This window comes from Suncus etruscus, chromosome 5, assembly GCF_024139225.1.
Source record: "Suncus etruscus isolate mSunEtr1 chromosome 5, mSunEtr1.pri.cur, whole genome shotgun sequence".
NCBI lineage: Eukaryota > Metazoa > Chordata > Mammalia > Eulipotyphla > Soricidae > Suncus > Suncus etruscus.
The window spans coordinates 63,346,803-63,368,901 of NC_064852.1; the positions used below are offsets into that span (position 1 = coordinate 63,346,803).

The 22,099-nt window shown below is 44.8% G+C and overlaps 1 protein-coding gene across 1 annotated transcript in view; it reads left to right on the plus strand.

Annotated features, from left to right (window-relative positions):
* The first annotated feature begins 2,186 nt into the window (after positions 1–2,186).
* STEAP3 (STEAP3 metalloreductase) overlaps positions 2,187–22,099 on the plus strand; it is a 35,719-nt gene continuing 15,806 nt past the window's right edge. The window contains exons 1-3 of the mRNA XM_049773144.1: positions 2,187–2,378; positions 16,407–16,906; positions 18,592–19,119. Coding sequence (XP_049629101.1) covers positions 2,336–2,378; positions 16,407–16,906; positions 18,592–19,119 — 1,071 coding nt within the window. The 5' untranslated portion in view covers positions 2,187–2,335. The remainder of the gene's footprint in view (positions 2,379–16,406; positions 16,907–18,591; positions 19,120–22,099) is intronic.

The following is a 22,099-nucleotide window of genomic DNA, read 5'->3' on the forward strand; positions in this document are numbered from 1 at the left end:
TAGAGTGGGGACAACCTATCTAGAATCTTGGATAAGAAGACCATGCTAAGCCCACTTTCTTTCTTGGACCCCAGAAACTTGCACTCTGCTGCTCCTTCATGGTACAACATAATATAAAACTGAGAACACCGCCTGAGTTCGTTGGCCCAGGCAGGCATCAGCCAGTTTCTAGGTGAACCGTGGGGAAGAAACAGAGGAAGGCAGCATGCATAGGATCCATTCCTCAGGTTGCAGGCAGTGGGGGCAGCATTTCCAGGCTGCAGAGGAAGAGGGGTCCTAACAGCGCTGCATGTAGCTAGTGGTCCAGGGCAAAGCACAGGAAACACATTAACACAGTAACCACATGTGGATATGTTCATAGTTTGCGTAATAATCTAAGCCCCAGAAGTAGCTGTTCTGGGCACAAAGCTGGTACTGGCAGAACCTGTATTTACCGCCAGCTCTCCCTGTCTAGATCTAGCACACACAGCTCAGCTCCTATTCTCAGTATAGAATAGGGGGACAGAGTTGTTTGACTAGAGGTGGGGGTTCCTTTTGTGCTCCAGGATCAGACTTGATCTTTTAGGGCTGAGGATTAGGGGCCAAGAGGATATTAAAATAAACCAATCTGGGCTTGGAGAGATAGCACAGTGGTTTTTGCCTTGCAAGCAGCCGATCCAGGACCAAAAGTGGTTGGTTCGAATCCCGGTGTCTCATATGGTCCCCCGTACCTGCCAGGAGCTATTTCTGAGCAGACAGCCAGGAGTAACCCCGGAGCAATGCGGGGTGTGGCCCAAAAACCAAAAATAAATAAATAAATAAATAAATAAATAAATAAACAAACAAACAAACAAACTAATCTGGGTTTTTAATTTAAAAATATTTTGTTGCAATGGCCACACTTGGTGGTGGTTCTAGGGATCCCAGTGGCCTGGATGGTATTCAACATGTGAGGCAGTGTTGGAATTGAACCCTAGGCTTTACATCTGCAAGTAGTTCCCTTATCACTGAGACCCATCCTTGGGTTCCAACTGCAGGAGCTGGAGAAGGAGTGGAGATTGTTTTGGAAGTGAGGGATAGTAGGATTAGAAGGAGGAAAGATAAGTTCACTGGGAGTCAATCTGCACACACTGAGCTACCCACAGGAGGGCCTTTTTCAGGAATAGAAATGAGACTGGCCCTGATGAAAACCATATAAGCCTGCCTGGTTGCTAAGTCAAGATTACATCTGCCTGAGATGGGGTTGTGTATTCTTGAAGAATCCAAGATTACCCATTTCTATCTATTTTCCAAGGCCAGTTTTCAAAAGAGGTACGAAACAGTGGAGTAGAAAAGCCAGAGTAGTAGTACAGTGAGTAGATATGTGCTTTGCATATGGACCACCTGGATTCAATCGCCAGCACCCTATATGGTCACACAAGCTCATCAAGGGTAATCCTTAAGAACAGAGTCAGGAATTAGTCCTGAGTGTTGCCCAAAACAACAACAAAAAGAAAAGAATGTCATAGAGATACCCTAAGAATGGATCTAGCATATTTTATTCTAATAGTATAACAATCTCAAGACCTCTGGACTCTCTTGGAGCTGTCCAGGTCCACTGGGAAGTCTATGGGCAGAGACAGGCAGACACACATTTGCATGTCAGTCCTGACTGCCATCTATGGCCCTTCTGTCTTTCTCCCTACTGTAGGCACTGACAACCATGCAGCCTTTGTTGGCACAAAATACTCAGAGATTATTACTAAACTAACAACAATTTCTGCAATTTCAATAAATTACCCCACAGCAGTTGATAAATTGCTGCTTTCTGCTGCCATTAAGTTTGGTTTTGTATCCTGAAAAGTAAATACCTCTTGCCTCTCTCTGTGTCTCTCTCTGTTTCTTTCTCTTTCTCTCTGCCTCTGTCTGTCTCTCTCTTTCTCTGTGTGTGTCACTCCACCCCCCCCCCCACACACACATACACACATACTTACGGGCAGGCAATCTACCTTGGGTTGGATGACATTTATGCATTTTATGTATCCTGGGTTCTCTGGCTGTCTTGCCCTAGTTCCTGTTGCAGAGAGACTTGAGTCTGAGTCACTAATTATCATCAGTGAGGTTTCCTCCCTAAACGGAACTCTCAGCCAGCCCTGCTCTCTCTCTCTCTCAGTGCACTCTAACCAAGCATCAGTCCCACTCCCAGCCCAGTCCCTGGAGCCCAGGCCAGAGTGCAGGTTAGATCAGTGTATGTGTTGGGTGTGGGGGGCGATAGCCTGGTAGTCCAATCCTAGGCAGATCCCCATTTTTGAAGAGTTTGCAACAAAAGACAGACTGTCTGCAAGCAGGAGGATCACCTGAGCAGGAAGAGGTAACAATGGATCATCCAAGGTGCCAAATATCCTGCCAGCCTGTTGAGGGTAAGTGTGGACGAGACATAGAACTAAGGTGGCATGAATAGCATCTGATTTTTCCGCAATCCCTCAGCTGTGGCTGTGTCTTGGGGTCTGAGAGACTAAGAGTATATCACCTTCCTTCAGGTGGGACTGGGAGACAAACAAAGAGCCTAATCAGATGGAGTTCTTGCCCAAACCAGATGCAGATAATATCATCTGTATGTTACATCAGCAGCCTTTTAGTACAGAGGTTTCAGGATTTATCACAATCCATACCTTTAGTCATGGCATCAACTTTGTGGGCTCTGATGTATTTCTTTTAAAAAAAAATACAACAACCAGACATTAATGTTTGTGATGCATTTCTGTGGAAGGCAGGCCCACTGGGACTTGTAAATTTTACTTATTGGTAACCATTTCTAGGTTGGTTTATCATAGAACTGCTGCTGTAAGTAATCAAACCGGATTTTTCTAGAATGATTTGAAAATTTAGATGTTTGTAATAAAAGTCCTATAAATTATGCATTGTTTTGCTTTGTAGAGCAGTGTGGAGGATAAACTTTTGTCAGCTCAGACATGCACATATCGTGTGTGTGCTGTGCCTTACTTTTTGAATTCTTTTGTTAAAACTTCTCAGCCTTCCTTTTAAAAAATATAATGATTTTTTTATGATGCCTAAATAACGATTCCAGGCAGTATTACAAGAAATATAACAGTAAAATGTTTGTAAGAGTCCATCAGAAGGAAAAAATGCCCACAGAGAAAACAGAAATGCACCAATTAAGATGTGTATGACCATAACTCGGCTTTTAAACTCTGATTGGAGACTGGCATTCTCCATCCTGTCTCCCCTTGGCTCTCTTATGGGGGTGGGGACTAGCCAGGGGTGGGGACTAGCCAGGATTGGGGCCAAGACTCTGGTCTGATCTTGCCTAACCTTGTCTGACCTTGGTCTTTCAGCAGGGTAGAGAGAGAAAAGGTCCATGACTATGCCTGTGGGATCTTGAATAGCAAACAGCTTGGGGTTTGCAGGAATAGCATGAGACTATGCATCTGGAAAATATAAGTATGGGCAGCTTTATAGAGCAGACGGAAAGTGCAGGCAAGGGAAACATAACCTCAGAGTTTCATGAGGATACACAGTCACAGTTCCTCATGACTTCAAGAGCAAAGTACCCACTCTCATCCCTGTCCAGGCAGCTGGATGCAAACCAAATGGGTCTGGACAGGATCAAAGCAAAAGCCAACTTTGGGGCCTTAAAGAACTTTTGACTTGTCTGGGCCTTGCTTTCTTGTCTGGACATAACAGTCTTTGACACCCCAAACTACTTGTGTGCACATCCATGACTAGGATCTCTCCTCTGCCTGAGTCTGGTCTTTAGTGACTGCTGATTACAGCAGACAATGCCAAGGACTTGTCCAAGGCGGGACATTTTCTGGCTGCTCACAGGAAGGAAACCTGAGTTTTTCACATTGTGTGACTTGGGAATAGTCAGATGGAGTGGAGAAACAATTAAGTGACTTCCCAAAAACTACTTCTGCGAGTAGACATATTTTTTGTTTTGTTTTGTTTGGGGGCCACACTCCATGGTGACTAGGTTTTTTTCTTAGCTCTGCACTCAGGGATCACTCAGAAGATCTAGGGACCATATAGATAGGACAATGGGGATTGAGCCTGGATTGGCAGCATGCAAGGCAAGCACTGTGCCCATTGTAATATCTCATGTAGACAGATTTTTACTTAGAGTATTATTCTTTGGTCCAAATACAGAATTTAGAAAAGATTTCACAGAAACTAGTATTTCTGTGACTGGGAAATGTGAATTATTCTTGTCTTATTATTTCTATTCCAACTAAGTTTTATATTGAATTTTATATTGAATATTTTTAATATTGAATTAAATAGGTTTTATTTTTTGTTTTGTTTTGGTTTTGTTTTTTGGGGTCACACCCGGCAGTGTTCAGGGGTTACTCCTGACTCTATGCTCAGATATCACTCCTGGCAGGCTCAGGGACCATATGGGATGCCGGGATTCTAACCACCGTCCTTCTGCATGCAAGGCAAATGCCCTACCTACCTCCATGCTATCTCTCCAGCTCAATAGTGAATTAAATAGTTTTATTTTATAAATACAAGAAAATTTGTATGTGAGGGAGGGTGTAGGGGCATGTGTGTGTTAGAGAGTATAAGAGAGTGTATGTGAGTATATTTTGTGAGTGTGCATGTATGAAAGAAAGAATGAGGGGGACCGGAGAGATAGCATGGAGGTAGGGCATTTGCCTTGTATGCAGAAGGGCAGTGGTTCAAATCCCAGCATTCCATATGGTCCCCTGAGCACTGCCAGGCATGACCCAAAAACCAAAAACCCAAAAAAAAAAAAAAAAAAAAAAAAAAAGAATGAATGAAGAAGATACTCTGCAACCCAAGCTGAGTGGTGGGTAAGCCCAGAGCAGTGTCCCAAGACACTAATGACTTTGGTCATTAGCATGTGAGAAGAGGTGATGGGGCTTTAATAGGGCTAGAACCCCACAACCCTCAGTTGGAAGAAGGACCATGGCCCATGGGAAAGGACTGACTCCTGTGACCCATGAGGAAGGATTAACTCCTGTGGCCCTTGAGGAATAACTGACTCCTGTGTCTCGAGGAAGGATCAACTACTGTGGCCTGTACTATGGAAAGCCAAAGCAAAGGGTCTGGAGAAGGATTAATACTTGTAGGGGGAGAGGGAGATTGTGTTGATGGAGGAAGGCTAGATTTTGACTTTTATCATTTTAAGGAAAAAAAACTTCCCAGAAAATGATGAACTGTATTGCCTGAGCAGGAAAAAACATCTGAGTTGGGTTGGGCAGAGTCTATAGACCTACAGGCCAGGCTAGAGAAATAAGTCCAGCTGCCAGACACCACAGGTGAACATTGCCTGACCGTCATCCTTGCAGGATGGAAACCATAGGCTACTCCCTGTGGGTGCTACCCTCAGGCCCAGAAACTGCAGCCCTCGAACTGCTGATCCATCAGCTCTGTTCTCTCTTCCCATAGCCACTTGCATGGCTACACATTAATACTCAGGAGCCTCAAACTTTAGCCAGAGTTGCTTGAGTCTCTTGGTTATTTTGTTTGTTTGTTTTGTTTGTTTTGTCTATCTGTAATGTTTAAACTATGTGGAAATATTTTAGTTGTTTGTCCAATTGTGAAATGCCTGGACATTTCTAACCTTTTGGCCAGGCTAAAGTAAGGATAACAAATGCCTAGATTTTGTTTATCACAGCTAGGTACAGGAGGACCCCAAGTTTTGAACTAGTCAGCCTGACCCTCACTTCGCTCTTAGACACAAAATCTAGTAGTTAGTATCATGGGGAAAAAAATATGAGGCTATATTTGACAGTACAAAGGGTTACTACCAGCTTTATATTTGAGGGGTCTCTCAGACATGCTTAGGAACTTTGCAGTGTTAGGTATAAAACCAGGTTCAGGCAAGGTTCAGGCAAACCAGGTTCACTCCAAGGCAAGCTTTCTTTACCAGTTAGACATTTGAGCCATAAATATGAGTTGAGCACTTAGTTAATGTGAGGTCCCAGAAGAAAGAGTCCTTCAGTTCAGTAGTGACAGGGACATATATAGTCAGTAAGTATAGTCATGTCATACATATATATGTATAGTCATTCAGGGACATATATAGTCAGTAGGCACAGGACAAGTGCAGGGTGAGTCCCAGAGTGTGAAGTTGTCAATATCCAAGGGACCTGGCAGAGGTGCCGCTGGGAGTTGGCTGCTAGAATCGTTTCATAAGCTCTGAAGGGAGACTCTTGAAGCTGACCCTGAGTGACTGACCTGGAAGTAGTATCTCTGCACACAAAGCAGCTGCAGAGAGGAGACTAACTTCCAGTGTCCACGAGAGTTAGCAGAAGAGACTACTGAGGGTCAGGGTAGCAGCTTCCTGGAAACAGCAATCCATTTGTTGGGCAAAGTAGAGGGAGCAGACAATCACTAGGTCAGGACTCAGCAGCAGGTACCGGGCTCAGTTATCTTATTGGGGCCCCCAAGCTGCTGCTACCTCTCCTAGCCCCAGATCAATGAGGAGATCACATTTCTGCTTTGGCAAAGCAAAGCTGCATCAGCGCGCAGGGTGGGCAACCACAGCCTACAAGTTTCATCTGGCTCATGATCCATAGATCCAGGTGTCCCTGGAAAGAAAGAAGCCACCCAAGCTCAGACGCTGAGGTTGCACATTCAGCCGCCGCAGTTGCCAGCCTCAGCCTGGCTGGATTAACTGGCCCTGAGGGAGCCCTACATGCCAACTCCCTGACCTCATCAGGCAGGGGAAAGCCTCTTTCATCTGGCTTCTCCAGCACCCAGGACCAGGCACAACTTCATTCCAGCTGGTTTCTCCTTGTTATAAGATCTGTTTTCGCAGAGTTCCAGAGAACAGGCCTTCCACTCACCAGCATAGTCCTACTTTTTGCTGGTCTCTAGTGGGGGCTCAGGAAGCAATCAAAAAGGCTGTTTCTCAGAGGAGGCATAGCAGGACCAACCCTATACAAACCCACTTGGCTGTGCCCTGCTCAGTCCCAGATGGTATCATATCCATTATAGTGTAAAGGTGCCCAGAAGCTGCAACCCAGCAAGCCAAGGGCTGGAGTTTCCCTGGCCTTGGTGCTGACCACAGGGACTTCTTTTGCCCTTTTCCCCAGCACTGAACACATGTTGGATTATGCCAAGAGTAGAGTCATAGCATTAGAAACTAAGTTCTTGGTCTTCCCAGAATATGGGTTCTCTGGGAAGTCTCTGATGTTTGGGGTTGAGGGCTTCTGGGTCCTCAGAGTCTGTAGTCTCCTAGCACCACACCAAGCCACGTTGAGCCTGGCAATCTCTATTCAAGAGGAACCATTACCCTGGCTCTCACGTACTTGGTCTCATTGAGCCAATCAGCAATCCCTCCATGGCCCTACCACCTGCTCATGGGAAATCTCCAAGTGGCAGGGATAGGCAGGGATGGGACTTGAGGTCCTGAACTTAAGATCCAGGGGAGTAATGGAGAAAGCTCTAATACCAGTGGCACAACAAGGGCTTTATGGGGTAAGTGGTCTAAGAGCTAGGTCTCTTGATAAGAACATAAGAAAGCTAGAGTGATGATTCCCTGTCTTTAATTTGTTCATTCAGCCCTTGTGTAGACTAAGCATCTAATTAGTGGGTTTTTTTTTCTTTTTTAAAAAATATATTATTTGAAAACAAAAACAAAACAAAAATATGTATTATTTGTATTTTGGGAGGGAGGCCTACACACACTGATTCTCATGGTTGACTATTCCTGGCTCTTTGCTCAGGGGTCACTCTTGGTGGGCTTAGGGGACTGTAAGGAATATTAGGGGTTAAACCCAGGTTGATTGCATGCAAAGCAAGCACCTTACTCACTGTACTGTCTCTCCAGCCCTTCAATTATTATTTTGTTCTTTCTTTCTCTCCTCTCCCTTCTTTTTTTTTTTTTTTTTTTTTGGTTTTTGGGCCACACCCGGTAACGCTCAGGGGTTACTCCTGGCTATGCGCTCAGAAGTCGCTCCTGGCTTGGGGGACCATATGGGACGCCGGAGGATCGAACTGCGGTCCGTCTCCTAGGCTAGCGCAGGTAAGGCAGGCACCTTACCTCCAGCGCCACCGCCCGGCCCTCCTCTCCCTTCTTTGTTGTGGGTACTATTATTGTGGTGACTGGGTTGCATGCATGCCTGACTGTGATGATCACCAGTATTTAGCATTTAGTGGCTGCACACAAGGTTGTGGTGGGATGACTGGTAAGAGCGCTCACCAGAATCTGAAGTTCCTTGATAGGGTACACACACATACGCTCTCATTGTGCCATGTACCCCTTTTTGTGATATTTATGCACATCTGACCAGAAGTCACTTGTGGCCCCAGGGATCACAGACAGCATGTGGGAACTTAAACTTGTGACCTGATAACTGAAGCCCAGTGCTATTCTTTCAGGTCCCTATAGTAGTCTTCAAAGTGTGCTTCTGGCACCAACAGAATTAAAGGAAAGCCCAGCATTATATTTTAATAAGCCTTCCTTCCAGGCAAGCCACTAGAGTTAGGCTGGATGTGTGCCTCACATAGGGCTGAGTTCTAGGTTCATAAAAGTGTGTCTGACTTAGCATTCATCCTTGGAGAACTTGGAGTTTGGGAAGGTGAAATACAGCATTGAGCAGCACAGATATGAGTTAATCTTGTCCACTTACTGGTGGCTATTTTTTTTTGGGGGGGGTCACACCTGGATGTGCTCAGGGGTTACTCCTGGCTGTCTGCTCAGAAATAGCTCCTGGCAGGCATGGGGGGCTATATGGGACACCAGGATTCAAACCAACCACCTTTGGTCCTGGATTGGCTGCTTGCAAGGCAAACGCCGCTGTGCTATCTCTCTGGGCCCACTGGTGGGTATTTTTCTAGCTCAGGTTTGGGATCCTAGGAGTGGACCGGCTTTGTGTAGTACCTTGAAAAAACACACAGGGTTGACTCTCAAATAAATAAATAGGTGGAGTTTTGGCTGTGTTGCAGGTTGGCATCCCTAACCTGCAGTGTTTAAGGATCAACTGCCTTGTGCAAGGGAAACAAAGGGTGATCTGGATATTCCCACATAAGGACTATCCCTGGCAAGGAACTGATGTCAGAGCTAGATCTGTTGTTCTAGAGAGCTCTCTAACACTCCAGCAGCAAATCCCCATCCCTTGCATGCTGTAACTTCTCTCTCTTATCACATCCATGGCCCACTACCCCCTTTTCTGCCTTCAGGTTCAAACAGTGGCACCTCTGTCCTCAAATCCAGTGATCTTGGTGGAAAGCATGTGACTGTTTCTAGACTATTCTTTCAGAATCCAGTTTAGAAAACCTTAGAGTAAATTTTTCCATCCAGCAGAGAAAACCCCATATTGATTTAGGAGTATCTATTTCTGCCTGCCACAGAAACAAGAGATTTTAAAAATCCTAGACAGAGAAGAACAAAATAAAAAGCAAGTGCCTTGATTAGGCACTTAATCAACCCAGAGGACTTTGATAAGCTCATCCCCACCCCTAACCAACCCCCTTTTGGCTACTTACTGGAGTCACGTTGCTCTAATATGCAGATGAGGAAACCCAGGCTCAGGGAAGGAACTTCCCACTTACTGAAGGAAACCCTGTAAGTGGTGGGACTGAATTTCCACTGCCCCTGGGTTTGTGTTCTGGTCTTAAGGCTAAGCAGTACTTTCTGATGCTTTCCTGAGCTGGAGGCTAGGCAAGCTCCTCGGAGCCAGAGATGGCTCCCCTGGGACTGATCCTCTTGGAGTTTGGAAAGAAAGAGAAGTGAATCAGACCTAAGCCTTACCCTGCAGATTCGAGGCCTTGTTCTAGTTTTTACCTCTTGTCCTTATAGGACCCCTTCTTTATCAGGAATTCTGTCAGGCCTCCTGTTCCCTGAGCCTTTCTAGGCAGCACCATTCCCTGGGCTGTTGGGAGGAGGAGCTGTGTCAGCAGAAGCTCCACCGCCCTGCTCACAGGCTGAGAACTCTATCCTTGAGGATCTGCTCAGCCACTGTTATTAGTGGTTTTTGTTGTTGTTTTTGAGCCATACCCAGCAGCAACGCTCATGGATTTACCCATGGGTCTGTACTCAGGGATAACTCCTGGCAGTGTTTGAAAAACCATATGTGATGTCGGAGATCAAGCACAGATGAGCTGCATGCAAGGCAAGCACGCTAGTCACTGTACTATCTCTGTCACCCCACAGTTACTAATGTTGATCCCATCATCTTTGCTTGTCTAAAGGTGACAGGGTTTAGCAACCCCATTGCAACAAGAATGGGAAACCACTGGAAGGTTGCAGGTACACCTAGAGACAGAATGGCATAGAGCACTGTGTGTAGCCCAGGAGTCCTAAGGTTGTCCCTGTCTGCTTCTCATCTTTTCTGCTTCTAATCTCATTTTCTTTTCTGTAAGAACTCTACTAGGCTATCAATCATGCAATACCTCACATACTATATCATTCAGCCACCTAAAGGACAACCTACTGGGTTTTTAGTCTCTTCATAGAGCTGAATGCCCAACCTCACCATTTTAGGACATTTTTGTTGCCCCAAAAAGCAGCCCTCTGCCAATGCATCATCACTGGCTCCCCATTTCCCCGAATGCACCTCTTCTTTTCTGTCCCTGTAGATTTGCTTATTCTGAGGTTTCCTGGAAATGTAGTTATTACCTGTGGCCTTGTGCTGCTGTCTCCTTTCACTCTGCTTTGTGTTTTTGAGCTTCCTCCATGCTTAGCACTTCATTTCTTTTACTGCCAAATATTGTTCCCTTGTATGAATCTGCCACATCTGAACTAATTCTTTCAGCATTTTCTGGATACTGCAGTTATCTCTTTTTGGTAATATTGTTCCTAAGAAGATGGGTTTTACACATGTATATATGGCCATGCTTTATTGTCTTGTATATTAACTGAGGTATAGAACTTATAGGAACTCTGTCTATGCTCAGTCTTTTAAGGAGCTGCCAGACATTTCATAGTGCCACAAGCCTTTTGTCTTGGGTCTGTGGCTTAGCAGCCTTACCCCACTAAGTATCTATTTGATGAAGCATCCTAGAGGCAGTGAAGTGTTTTTAAGTAGCACTTGACTAGGGGCGAATGATGTCCATCCTCTTTCTGTGAATGAAATGACCATTTGTATACCCTCTTCAATGACTTGTCAATTTAAATTTTTTGTCCGTTTTTATGTGGGTTGTATTTTTAAGATTCAGTTGGAAGACTTCTTTGTGAACCAGGAAGGGCTCTATGAGGCACATTAATGGATCAATGTCCTGACAAGAGAGAGGAAGGTACTGGAATTGGCAAGATCATTTCAGGGTCTGAGCTTCATACATTAGGGGCCCAGTTTCTATCCTTGGCATCACATGGTCATCTAAGTCCCACAAGAGTGACTTTAAAACCAAGGAATAAGCCCTGGCCACTACCAGGTGTGACCCCAAAATCAAAACCAAAAACTAAGATGTGGAGTCTGGAAGGGTCTTGATGTAGGAAAGAATCTCCTTTCACTGCTTCCTTCCCTCATCTCCTTTCCCTTCTTCCCTCTCTCCCTCCCTCCCTTCTTCCTTTCTTCCATTCTTCCTTTCTTCCTTCCCTCCTTCCATTTTCATTCCTCCTCCCTTCCTTCTTCCTTCCTTTCATCCTCCATTCCTTCCCCCTTCCTCCTTCCCTTCCTTCCTGCTTCTTTTCTACCTGAATTCCTTCCTCCATATACAGAGGTGGGAAACGGGACCCAAAGAGGCACAGACACTTATCCAAAGACACATATTTGGCTCATGGCAGAGCAAAGCCATAGCACCCTAAATAATTGTAACCCCTTGCATGAGACACTTCTACTGCTGTTCCCCATCATGGAGGTGCTGAGAGACTCCGGAGATGGCTGCAGTTTAAAGAGAAGAGGGTGTTCAAAACTCTCCCCCGATACTTCATTGGTTCCAGCAGGATGTTCTTGTTTTTTAATTTTAATATTGTGGGAATCACTTGTAACAATGGTTGGAGGTCCATACCTCACCTAGAGGTGCCTAGGGGCTTACAGTGTGTTTGGGGGCTTTGTGTATGAGGATTGAACCCAAGGCCTTGCATATACAGTGCTGATGTTAGTCCTTGTACCACATCTCTAGCCCCAGAATGGGTTTTTAACCCGCTGTGTTACAGACTCCTATGGGCCAAAGGATGGTGAGAGCCCAAGACTTCTCACAGTGATGCTCACACACACACACAGGATAAAGTCGCAGGAACACAGGAAAGCAATGATACTGAAGCACAGTCCCTATAAAAGATGAGCAATAATAATACATATTTCTCTATTAGTTCATTGAAGAACAAGACCTATAAGAGGTTTAATATCCACTGTCATTTTCATTCTTAATTTCCTTCCATTTTTGTTGAGCTGTCACTAACAAAAGTGAATATATTCAGGGTGTGCAGTATGTTTGAGGGATGTATCATGAAATGCATATATCACAGCTAAGCACATTACCATATCCTCATCAATGTATTCTTGTGAATGAGGTGAGAGAATATGAGATCACCCTCAGTAAATTTCAAGTATGTGTCACATTATTTTTAACTTGTCACCATTGCAAGAGCTCATTTTATCTTCTGTCTGAAAGTTTATGCCCTTTGGTCTAGTCTCCCAGTTCTCCTGCCTCTCATTCCCTGACAACTTTCTACTCTCTGCTCTTAGAAGGTTGACTCTTCAGTTCCTAGTAGGTGAGATCAAATAATACCTGTCTTTCTGAATTTTCACTAAATTCATTTCACATTATGCACTCCAGGCCTATCCATGTTATAGCTAATGGAGGATTTCCTTCCTTTGAATAATGATCCATTGTGTCGAGCTGTGTGTGTGTGTGTGTGTGTGTGTGTGTGTGTGTGTGTGTGTGTGTGTATACATATAAGCCACATTTTCTTTTTTCATTCACTCATTAATAGAAACTAAGTTGTTTTTCTACTACTATAAGTAATGCTTCAGTGAACCTGGGGTGCAGACACCTTTATAAGAGTGATTTTATTTCCTTTATCTACATTCCTAGAATAGGGATTATACAATAATAGTTCTATTTCTATTTTTAATTAGGTAAATGGAGTGTTGGGCCACCCAATGTCTAGTGCTTCAACATCTAATGCTTAGGGTTGACTTTTTATTTTGATAAGGATCTCTCCTGGTGAGGTTCAGAGGAGCATATGTGGTACTGGGAATTGAATCAGGGTTGTCCACATGCAAGACAACTGTTTTACCCCTGTATTATCTCTCTGGACTTACTTTTAAATTTTCAGGATCCTCCAAGCTCTTTCATAGTAACTATACCAATTTATGTTCCCTCCAAAAATGTTTCCTTTCCAATGTGTATTCTCCTTTCACTTTTTAAGATATGTATATATATATATATATGTATATATAATTATCATTCTAACAGGTTCAAGACGAGATCTTCTTGTGGCTTTGGGTTTATATTTCTGTAATTATTCATGAAGTTGAGCATTTACTCATATACATTCATGCCATTTGTATTATATATATTTGGGGAAAATGTTAACTTATATCCTTGACCCATTTTTATGCTTCTTTTACTATTTAGTCTCAAGAGTACTAATATGCTCTGTTATTCATTTTTAACAGATATGTTTTTCAAATATTTTCTCTACCTCATTGATTGCTTTTTATATATATATATATATTTTTTTTTTTTTGGTTTTTGGGCCACACCCGGTAATGCTCAGGGGTTACTCCTGGCTATGCGCTCAGAAGTCGCTCCTGGCTTGGGGGACCATATGGGACGCCGGGGGAATCGAACCGCTGTCCGTCCGAGGCTAGCGCAGGCAAGGCAGGCACCTTACCTTTAGCGCCACCGCCCGGCCCCGCTTTTTATATTTTTGATCTTTAAAAACTTTTTAGTTTGACAGAATCCCAATCATTTATTTTTGTATTCTACAGTATTAGATATTATTTTTAAATTTGTATTTTTCTTTGTTATGTCCTTTGTTAGGGGATTGAGCTGGGGTGAGTTGCATGACATTTAAGGCAAGCACCTTAATCCCTGTACTATATCTCCAGCCATAAGTCTTCAATTCATTTGAGTTGATTTTTGCAGATATTGTCAGATAAGAGATCAGTTTGTTTTACATGAGGATATACAATTTTTTCAACATCATATACTGGAGACTATTCTTTCTCTGTTTTGTATTTTAATGACCTTAGTAGATAATTAATTGACTTCATCAATTAATACTTGATTTTATTTCTTATCTATATTATAGTCCATTAATCTAGGTGTGCTTTCCCACTAATTCCATATCTGTGAAATATAGAAATTCCCAGGGCTTGAGTATTAAAACAAGAATTAAGGGCCTTACATACAGCCAACCCTGGTCCTATCCCTGAAATTGCATATGGTCCCCCAAGAATAGTTGGATGTAACTCCAAGAAAGAAACATTAAAAAAGAAGTATCATTGGAATTTTGATAGAGATCACCTTAAAGTTTTAGGTCATTCTAGATAGTAATGATATTTTAATTACCTTTTTTTTTTTTTTTTTTTTGGTTTTTGGGCCACACCTTGTGACACTCAGGGGTTAGTTACTTCTGGCAATGTGCTCAGAAATCACTCCTGGTTCAGGGACCACATGCAGGGGACCGAACCCAGGTTCATCCTGGGCAGCCGCATGCAAGGCAAATGCCCTATCTATCACTGTGCTATCGCTTAGCCAGAATAGCATCTTGATAGGTTTTAGTTTTGTTTGGTCAAACTTGTCTTATGACATAACAAACAATCTACACTAAAGAAGAGTCCCTGTGTGCATGAGGGGAGTGTGCATTTTGCCTCTGTTGGATGGAATGTTCAATTCATGTCTGTTAAGTCTCCTTCATCAAGTAAGTTCCCCAAGTCAAATATCTCTGTACTGATTTTATGTCTGGATGATCTATGCACTATTGAAAGTGAGCTTATTGACATTCCCTGGTGTTATGCATTGTTATCTATTTCTCTCTTTATAATCGTTAACATTTGTTTCCTTATATTTAAAAAATTATTATTATTTACCACATTTAATGTTCATTTATGAGAAGGGCCCCCAGGAGTCAAACCTAGGACTTCACACATCCAAGACAAGTGCTCTACCACTGAATTACATCCCTGACTCTCCCTACCACATTTTAAACTAAGGATTAGTTGCTGGGGTGTGTGACTCAACAGTAGAGTTACTTTCCTCGCATGTGTGAGGTCCTTAATTTAATCTCTGGCATTAGAAAGAAAAAAAAACAAGATATAAAAAATTTTAATTAAACTAGTGTGGGTTTAAATAGCAACTCTTTTACAATTAAATATGTGATGCCTTTGGCCATCAGGGATGCCAAAGTCACAGACTTGTTGCTTCCATTCTTATTTCAAAGAAAGCAGCAAATTTTGGTTAGAAATTGGTGACTATTGAAATGCAACTTTTCTGAGCTAGAGAGGCAATACAGATGGTAGGGTGCTTGCCTTGCATACTATCAACCCTGATTCAACTCCCAGTACTATGTAAGGTCCCCTGGCAGGATGGTCCCTGAGCACAGAGCCAGAAGTAAACCCTGATCCCTGCTGGATGTGCCCCCTAAAAACAACATAATTAAATTAATAAAGATATCCTATCCAAGATTCCTATCTAAGGCCCTGGCTACCTCCACTTCCACTCATATGTTAGGTTTATTGAAAGAGCTCCTTGGGAACTCACTCAACTCAGTGAATGGAAAGTCACGGTCTGGTTCCAAACTCACTTCCATTCTTAGAGAATAGTTGCTTAGTATTCATTAATTTTACAAATACTGAGTGCCAGCTCTACCAGACATTTGTACCTGACAATGGTAAGATCCAAATGAGGCCCTAGACTTCAAGTTGCTAAAATTTATCATTTGGAAGGCAGAGTCATAGAATAGAAGATAAGGTACTTGCCTTGCAAGCAGCAGACCTGCATTTGATCCCCGGCATCCCATATGGTCCAATGAACCTACTAAGAGTGATCCTTGAACACAGAACCAGAATAAGCCCTGAGCACTACTAGGTATGGCCCTAAAACAAAAATAGAAACAAACAAGAAAGATGTATCATTTGATTCCTTTTCCAAAATACGACTGTGAGCACACTCTGGAGCACAGCTTGTCTTCTTCAACACCCAAGATAATAACACTGAATGGGAGTGAAGATGGGGCTGAATGTCTACCCCAATCCCCAGGTATTGCAATCATCTTTCTGCAAACAAGCATAGCATTAATAACAGAAATTCCTCTCCCTCTCTGCATTCCCTCTTTCAAATTTGCCACCTAAAAAATGAATTTAACCACTGGAGTGGGGAGCAAGTGCTGGGCTCACATTCACAGTGTTCTCATGACCTTACCCCCTGTACAGGCACATTCAAGCTCTCAAGAAGGTCTGTCTGGTAAATGTGAGTGTCATGTGGCTGCAGCCAACAACCAGAAGGACATGGTCACAGGGAAAGTCTGGGAGCCTCTGCTCATCAGTTTCCTTCTCTTCCAGGCACCAAGATGCCAGGAGAGATGGACAAGCCACTGCTCAGCCATCGTTTAGTGGAGAGTGATGGCAGCCTTGCTGATGCCACCAGTGAGGTCCCCAAAGTGGGCATCCTGGGTAGTGGAGACTTTGCTCGCTCCCTGGCCACACGCCTGGTGGGATCGGGCTTCAGCGTGATAGTGGGGAGCCGCAACCCCAAACGCATGGCAGGGCTGTTCCCTTCTGCAGTACAAGTGACGGTCCAGGAGGAGGCGGTGGGCCCTGCCGAGGTCATCTTTGTGGCCGTATACCGCGAGCACTACTCCTCACTCTGTGTCCTCAGCGACCAGCTTGCTGGCAAGATCCTGGTGGATGTGAGCAACCCCACAGAGCAGGAGCATCTTCAGCACCACCAGTCCAATGCCGAGTACCTGGCCTCACTCTTCCCTGCCTGCACTGTGGTCAAGGCCTTAAATGTCATCTCTGCTTGGACCCTGCAGTCTGGCCAACGGGATAGGAACAGGCAGGTAGGTGCCCTGAGCCAGCAACCATCTTCATGATAACAGCCACTTTCTTCCAAGTGCCATGCCCCAGATACATCGTCTCAGTTCAGCTCGCATCATTGCAAGTTTCCACATTGCAGAGCAGGAAACAAAGGCTTAGAAATGGGATTTGTACACAGCAAATCTGAATTCTTTCTTCTATTATCACTTGGTTTTTTAGAGAGTGAAGGATAGTGGCTTTCTGGTTACCATTTGGGATATAGTAGAAAGATTTTGCTGTTCAGATTGGACCCAGAAAAAGTAACACTTATCTGCCAGGCTCTGAAGAAGCAGGCCTGTCCCAAACTTGATTTCATTCTCTCTGGCTCTAATAATTGAAGAGGTTTCTCAGAATAGGCAACAGCATGTTTCTGAGGGTGGGGGATGGAGGCTGAAAATGGTTCCAGAGAATAGCCCAAGTTGCAGACAGCTGTTGGCAGGAAGAGCTCTTACCAAGACTGTGTGCCAAGAGGCCCCTGGCATGTGCCTAGAAGAAGGATGCCAGCTTCTACCTGTGTGTGAAAACTTCCAGCAGTAGGTACAGCCCAGATAACTCCTCTGTCTTCCTCCATTCAGCCTTGGGAGAAGTTAAAAATGCTGGGCTGCAGCCTGTATCATAGGGTGCCTATGTGTGAGCAGACCAGGATGAACAAATGTCGGGGCTCAGAGGGCACTGAGGGAGTGTCTAGCTAGGGAAGATACTGAGTTAATCTTGGCTTTACCTCCTGTTATCTGGCAGGTGGAACAGGAGGATGTTATAAGTTAAGAGAAGCACCTGTAGAGGCACAGAGGTGAGAAATGAGGCTTCTAGACCTCAGATTTTTTTACCTGAAAAATGGGGGCAATAGTTACTACCTCCTGGCTTATAGTGAAGCTGTAGTAATTGCCAGTTTACATTATGACACACATAGATGTGGGATCATGGCACCGCCTTGGCAGAGACACAAGGCCACTGAAGCATATAGGGTATCTGGGGACATTGTGTGCTCACATGGGAGCGTGTAGTGAAGAAGAATGGACTAATTTGTGGATGGCCTAGTGCTTTATGGGTAACGGGCCTGGGGACATCATTTGTCAAAGGTGGGGGCACTTCTGGATGAAAAGACAGATGTAGTCATAGCTGCATGATTAGAGTTTGGGGAACTCATGCTAGAAACTGACGCATAGGGTTTTCATGTAGTAGCCCTGTGTTTGATCCGTAGTATCACATGATCTGAAGAAAGGAACCACCAAGCACCACCATTATTTTCCCCAAAACACAGCAACAATAACAAAAGATGAATATTCAGGGCTATATATAAAATGCAATTGCTGAAGGACCCCAAAGCAAACTCCCTTCCTCTGCAAGGGTCCCTGGTAGCTGCCTCAGAAGCACCATGATCATAGAGGCTGGAGGCCATGATTAGGATGGAGCACTCAGTGTTAGGATGGCCTTGATGTTTTTCTTGAGTGGGCAACACTGATGGGCATGCCTGGCCAGACACTGGGAGACCCTTGTCTTGGGAATCAAATGTGCCTTTTGCTCCCAGCTACACAGCTCACTGACACCTCATCAGGCCTCAGTTTTCTCAGCAGCTCAGGGGAAAGTTTGTCTCAGATGTTCTTGGAGATCTTGCCCAGAATCACAGCCTGGGGTCCCACATTGTATTCCCTGCACTCTTCTCCTGCAGGTACCCATCTGCAGTGACCATCCAGAAGCCAAGCACAAGGTCTCTTCCATGGTACACACCATGGGCTTCATGCCCATGGACATGGGGTCTCTGATCTCTGCCCGGGAGGTAGAAGCCATGCCTCTTCGCCTTCTCCCAAACTGGAAGGTTCCCACTCTCTTGGCCCTGGGGCTCTTCGTCTTCTTCTATGCCTACAACTTCATCCGGGATGTGCTGAATCCCTATGTGCTGGAGAACAAGAGCAAGTTCTACAAGCTCCCTATGTCTGTGATGAACACCACACTGCCGTGTGTGGCCTATGTGCTGCTGTCTCTGGTCTACCTTCCCGGTGTGCTGGCAGCTGCCCTGCAGTTGAAGCGTGGCACCAAGTACAGCCGCTTCCCGGACTGGCTGGACCACTGGCTACAGCATCGCAAGCAGATCGGCCTGCTTAGCTTCTTCTGTGCCTCTCTGCATGCTGTCTACAGCTTCTGTCTGCCACTGCGCCGTGCCCACCGCTATGATCTGATCAACATGGCTGTCAAGCAGGTAAGTGACTCCCCAATTCGCTGATCAGGCCCAGGCCACTATGTGCACACAGCTGACAGTTTCCTTCTGCCCAATCGGCTCCACCTAGGTAATGTCTACATCCTACTGTCCTGGATTCTGAGTAACAATGAACAAAGCAAACATCTAGTTCAGGTACAAGAGACTTAGTGTAGTCAGGGACAGAAGGTACTTATTTATAATTAATTATTTCTTCCCAAGTAGTACTTTTTCCTTTTGTTTTTGAATCATATCCAGCAGTGCTCAGAGATCACTTCTTTTTTTTTTTTTTTTTTTTGGGTCACACCCGGCAGTGCTCAGGGGTTACTCCTGGCTGTCTGCTCAGAAGTAGCTCTTGGCAGGCACAGGGGACCATATGGGACACCGGGATTCGAACCAACCACCTTTGGTCCTGGATCGGCTGCTTGCAAGGCAAACGCCACTGTGCTATCTCTCCGGGCCCCAGAGATCACTTCTGATGGACTGATGGGCTGATATGTGATACGAGGGATTGAACCCAGAATGGTTGTGTGCAAGGCAAGTGCTATACTATCTCTCCAATTATCTCTTCAATTTCCCCTGGTAGCTTTTCTTTAAAACAAATAAACAAAAACTATTGATTGGTTGATTGGGCCAATTTTGGGCCACACCCAGGGGTACCCAGGTGTTACTTATGGCTTTGAACTCAGAAATCACTGCTGGCAGACTGAGAGACCATATGGGATGCCAGGAATCGAACTGGGTCCCTCCTGGGGTTGGCCGCATGCAAGGCAAATGCCCTACTGCTGTGCTATCTCTCCAGCTCCTCCCCTGGTAGCTTTTAAGAAAATTTTTTCTTAAAAAGATTGGTGTAGCCTTGGATCTTCAATAAGTGCAAAAAATGTAATTAGGCAGCTAAATTATAGAGTATTTAAAGAGTGGCCAGTGCTAAGGAGAAAAATCAAGCAGAGGCAGAAGAGATAGCATAAAGGTAAGGTGCTTGTTTTACAGTTTGATCTAGTTCAAAACCCAGCACTGCATAGTGTCACTTGAGTGATCTTTCCTCCTAGATGGTCCCTGAGTACAGAGCCAGGAGTAAATCCTGAGCACTGCCAGGTATAGCCCAGAACACCACCCTATCCATAAAAGAAGGAAAGAAGAAGAAAAAGAAAACAAAACAAAACAAAATTGGAGCCAGGAAGCCTACCCAGCGGTGTCAGGGAAGACCTCGTAGGGTGACAGATGAGTGACTTGTTACAAAGGTGGAGGAGGTGGAGGGTAATCCAGCAGCCAGTTCAGGAGCAGCCAGAGCTGAGGTTCCCAGAAGACCTTCAAGCCGGATCTAGGGGGTTTGAAGACAGATCAGAGAGGTCTTGTGGATCAGGGCAGGGCTTTAGCTGAGATTCTGGCATCCAACAGAGAGCCAGTGTTGGAAGTTGAGAGGAATCCCAGGGACCATCAGGGGACTCACTCTGTCCTGAATCTAGAAGAGACAATAGAGGCCACAAAGCAAAGGCAAAAGCAGGGAGATCAACTGATAGGCTGAAAGGAACTCTGACAAGGACAAGGTGGGTTGTAGTGGATGGGAATAGCCTTGGGTAGGAAGGGATGAACTGTGCCTATTTAAAGCCTGAAAAAGGGCAGACTGATGAGGGCTGGAGGATGTCACAGGCAGGGCCTAAGGAGCAGCTCTAAGAAAACTAGGGGGTTGGGCCTGTTTGCCAGGGAAGGTGGGGGTGGATATGTGTTAACTGAGGGGGAGAAAACTGTAGGAGCAGGATTTGAGGGCAAAGGTGTCTATTCACTTAGGAAACGTCTCGTGGCTTGTACAGGCTGCCTGGGAATGGAGGTTTAAGCAGTCCCTTTACAGCAGCCACTGGGCTCCAGCTGAACTCCCAGAGACAAGTGCCCTAATGCTCCCTAATGCTCTATTTTCAAAAGGCACAGGCCTGCTGCTAAGTACAAACCTCTGATATCTTTGAGCAATGCTACTTTTCCCCAGATACTCAGCACTCACTGAGCTTTGGCCCGGGGAGAACATCTCATTCATCCATCCAAGAGGCCCTACAGTTTCTGTTCCTTCCTGGAAAACAATCCTACTGTGCCTGGGCCCTCCCCAGGACACACCATCCAACCATGCAGCTCCCCCCAGAGGACTGGTGGGGTGCCCCCACTCTATCCCCACAAGAACCACAGATTTCAACTCATGCTTGTACACTGCTGGCAGCTTCTCAGATGGCCTCATCCTTCCCACCCACAGGCTCCTGGCATCATTGCATCTGTGGGTTTAGGAAGAACCCTAGATTTTAGGCAAAGTGTTGAATGCCTGCTGGAAATGAGAAGGGGTGGCAGAATAACAGTCCCACACTTCTAAAAGGAGCTTGCTGAATTCCAAGCCCAATTCACAGGCTTCACATACTCAGTGTGAATTCACTGAACCCTTCATTATATCTAAAAAAGCACATGCTATCTGACCCTTTCACAGATTGGCAAACTGAGGCAAAGAGAAGGAAGCAATTTGATCAAAGGCACATAGCCAGTGGATGTCAGGTCCAGCCATTCAACTCCATATTCATCTCACATACTTACTACTTCCTACAGAGAATCATGCATAAATGAGCAGAGGAATAAAGCCATCAGAACTCAGGTCATTCACTCATTTGCTCACTAAACATCTGCTTTCTGCTTGTGGAACCGACAGGTTCTGAGACTCCAATGGCAAAAGAAGCAGTTTTCTCCTTTGTCTTAACTATATGCAATGGCATGAAGTCTTGAAGGCCAGAGTTACGACTTTTTTTTGTTTTTTGTTTTTTTTTTTTTGGTTATTGAGCCAAACCTATCAGTGCTCAGAATTATGCCTGGCTTCGCACTCAAGAATTACTCCTAGGGCTGGAGCAATAGCACAATGGTAGTGTCTTTGCCTTGCACATGGCCTGGATGAACCTGGGACGAACCCTGGTTAGATCCTTGGCATCCCCTATGGTTCCCCCAGCCTGCCATGAGC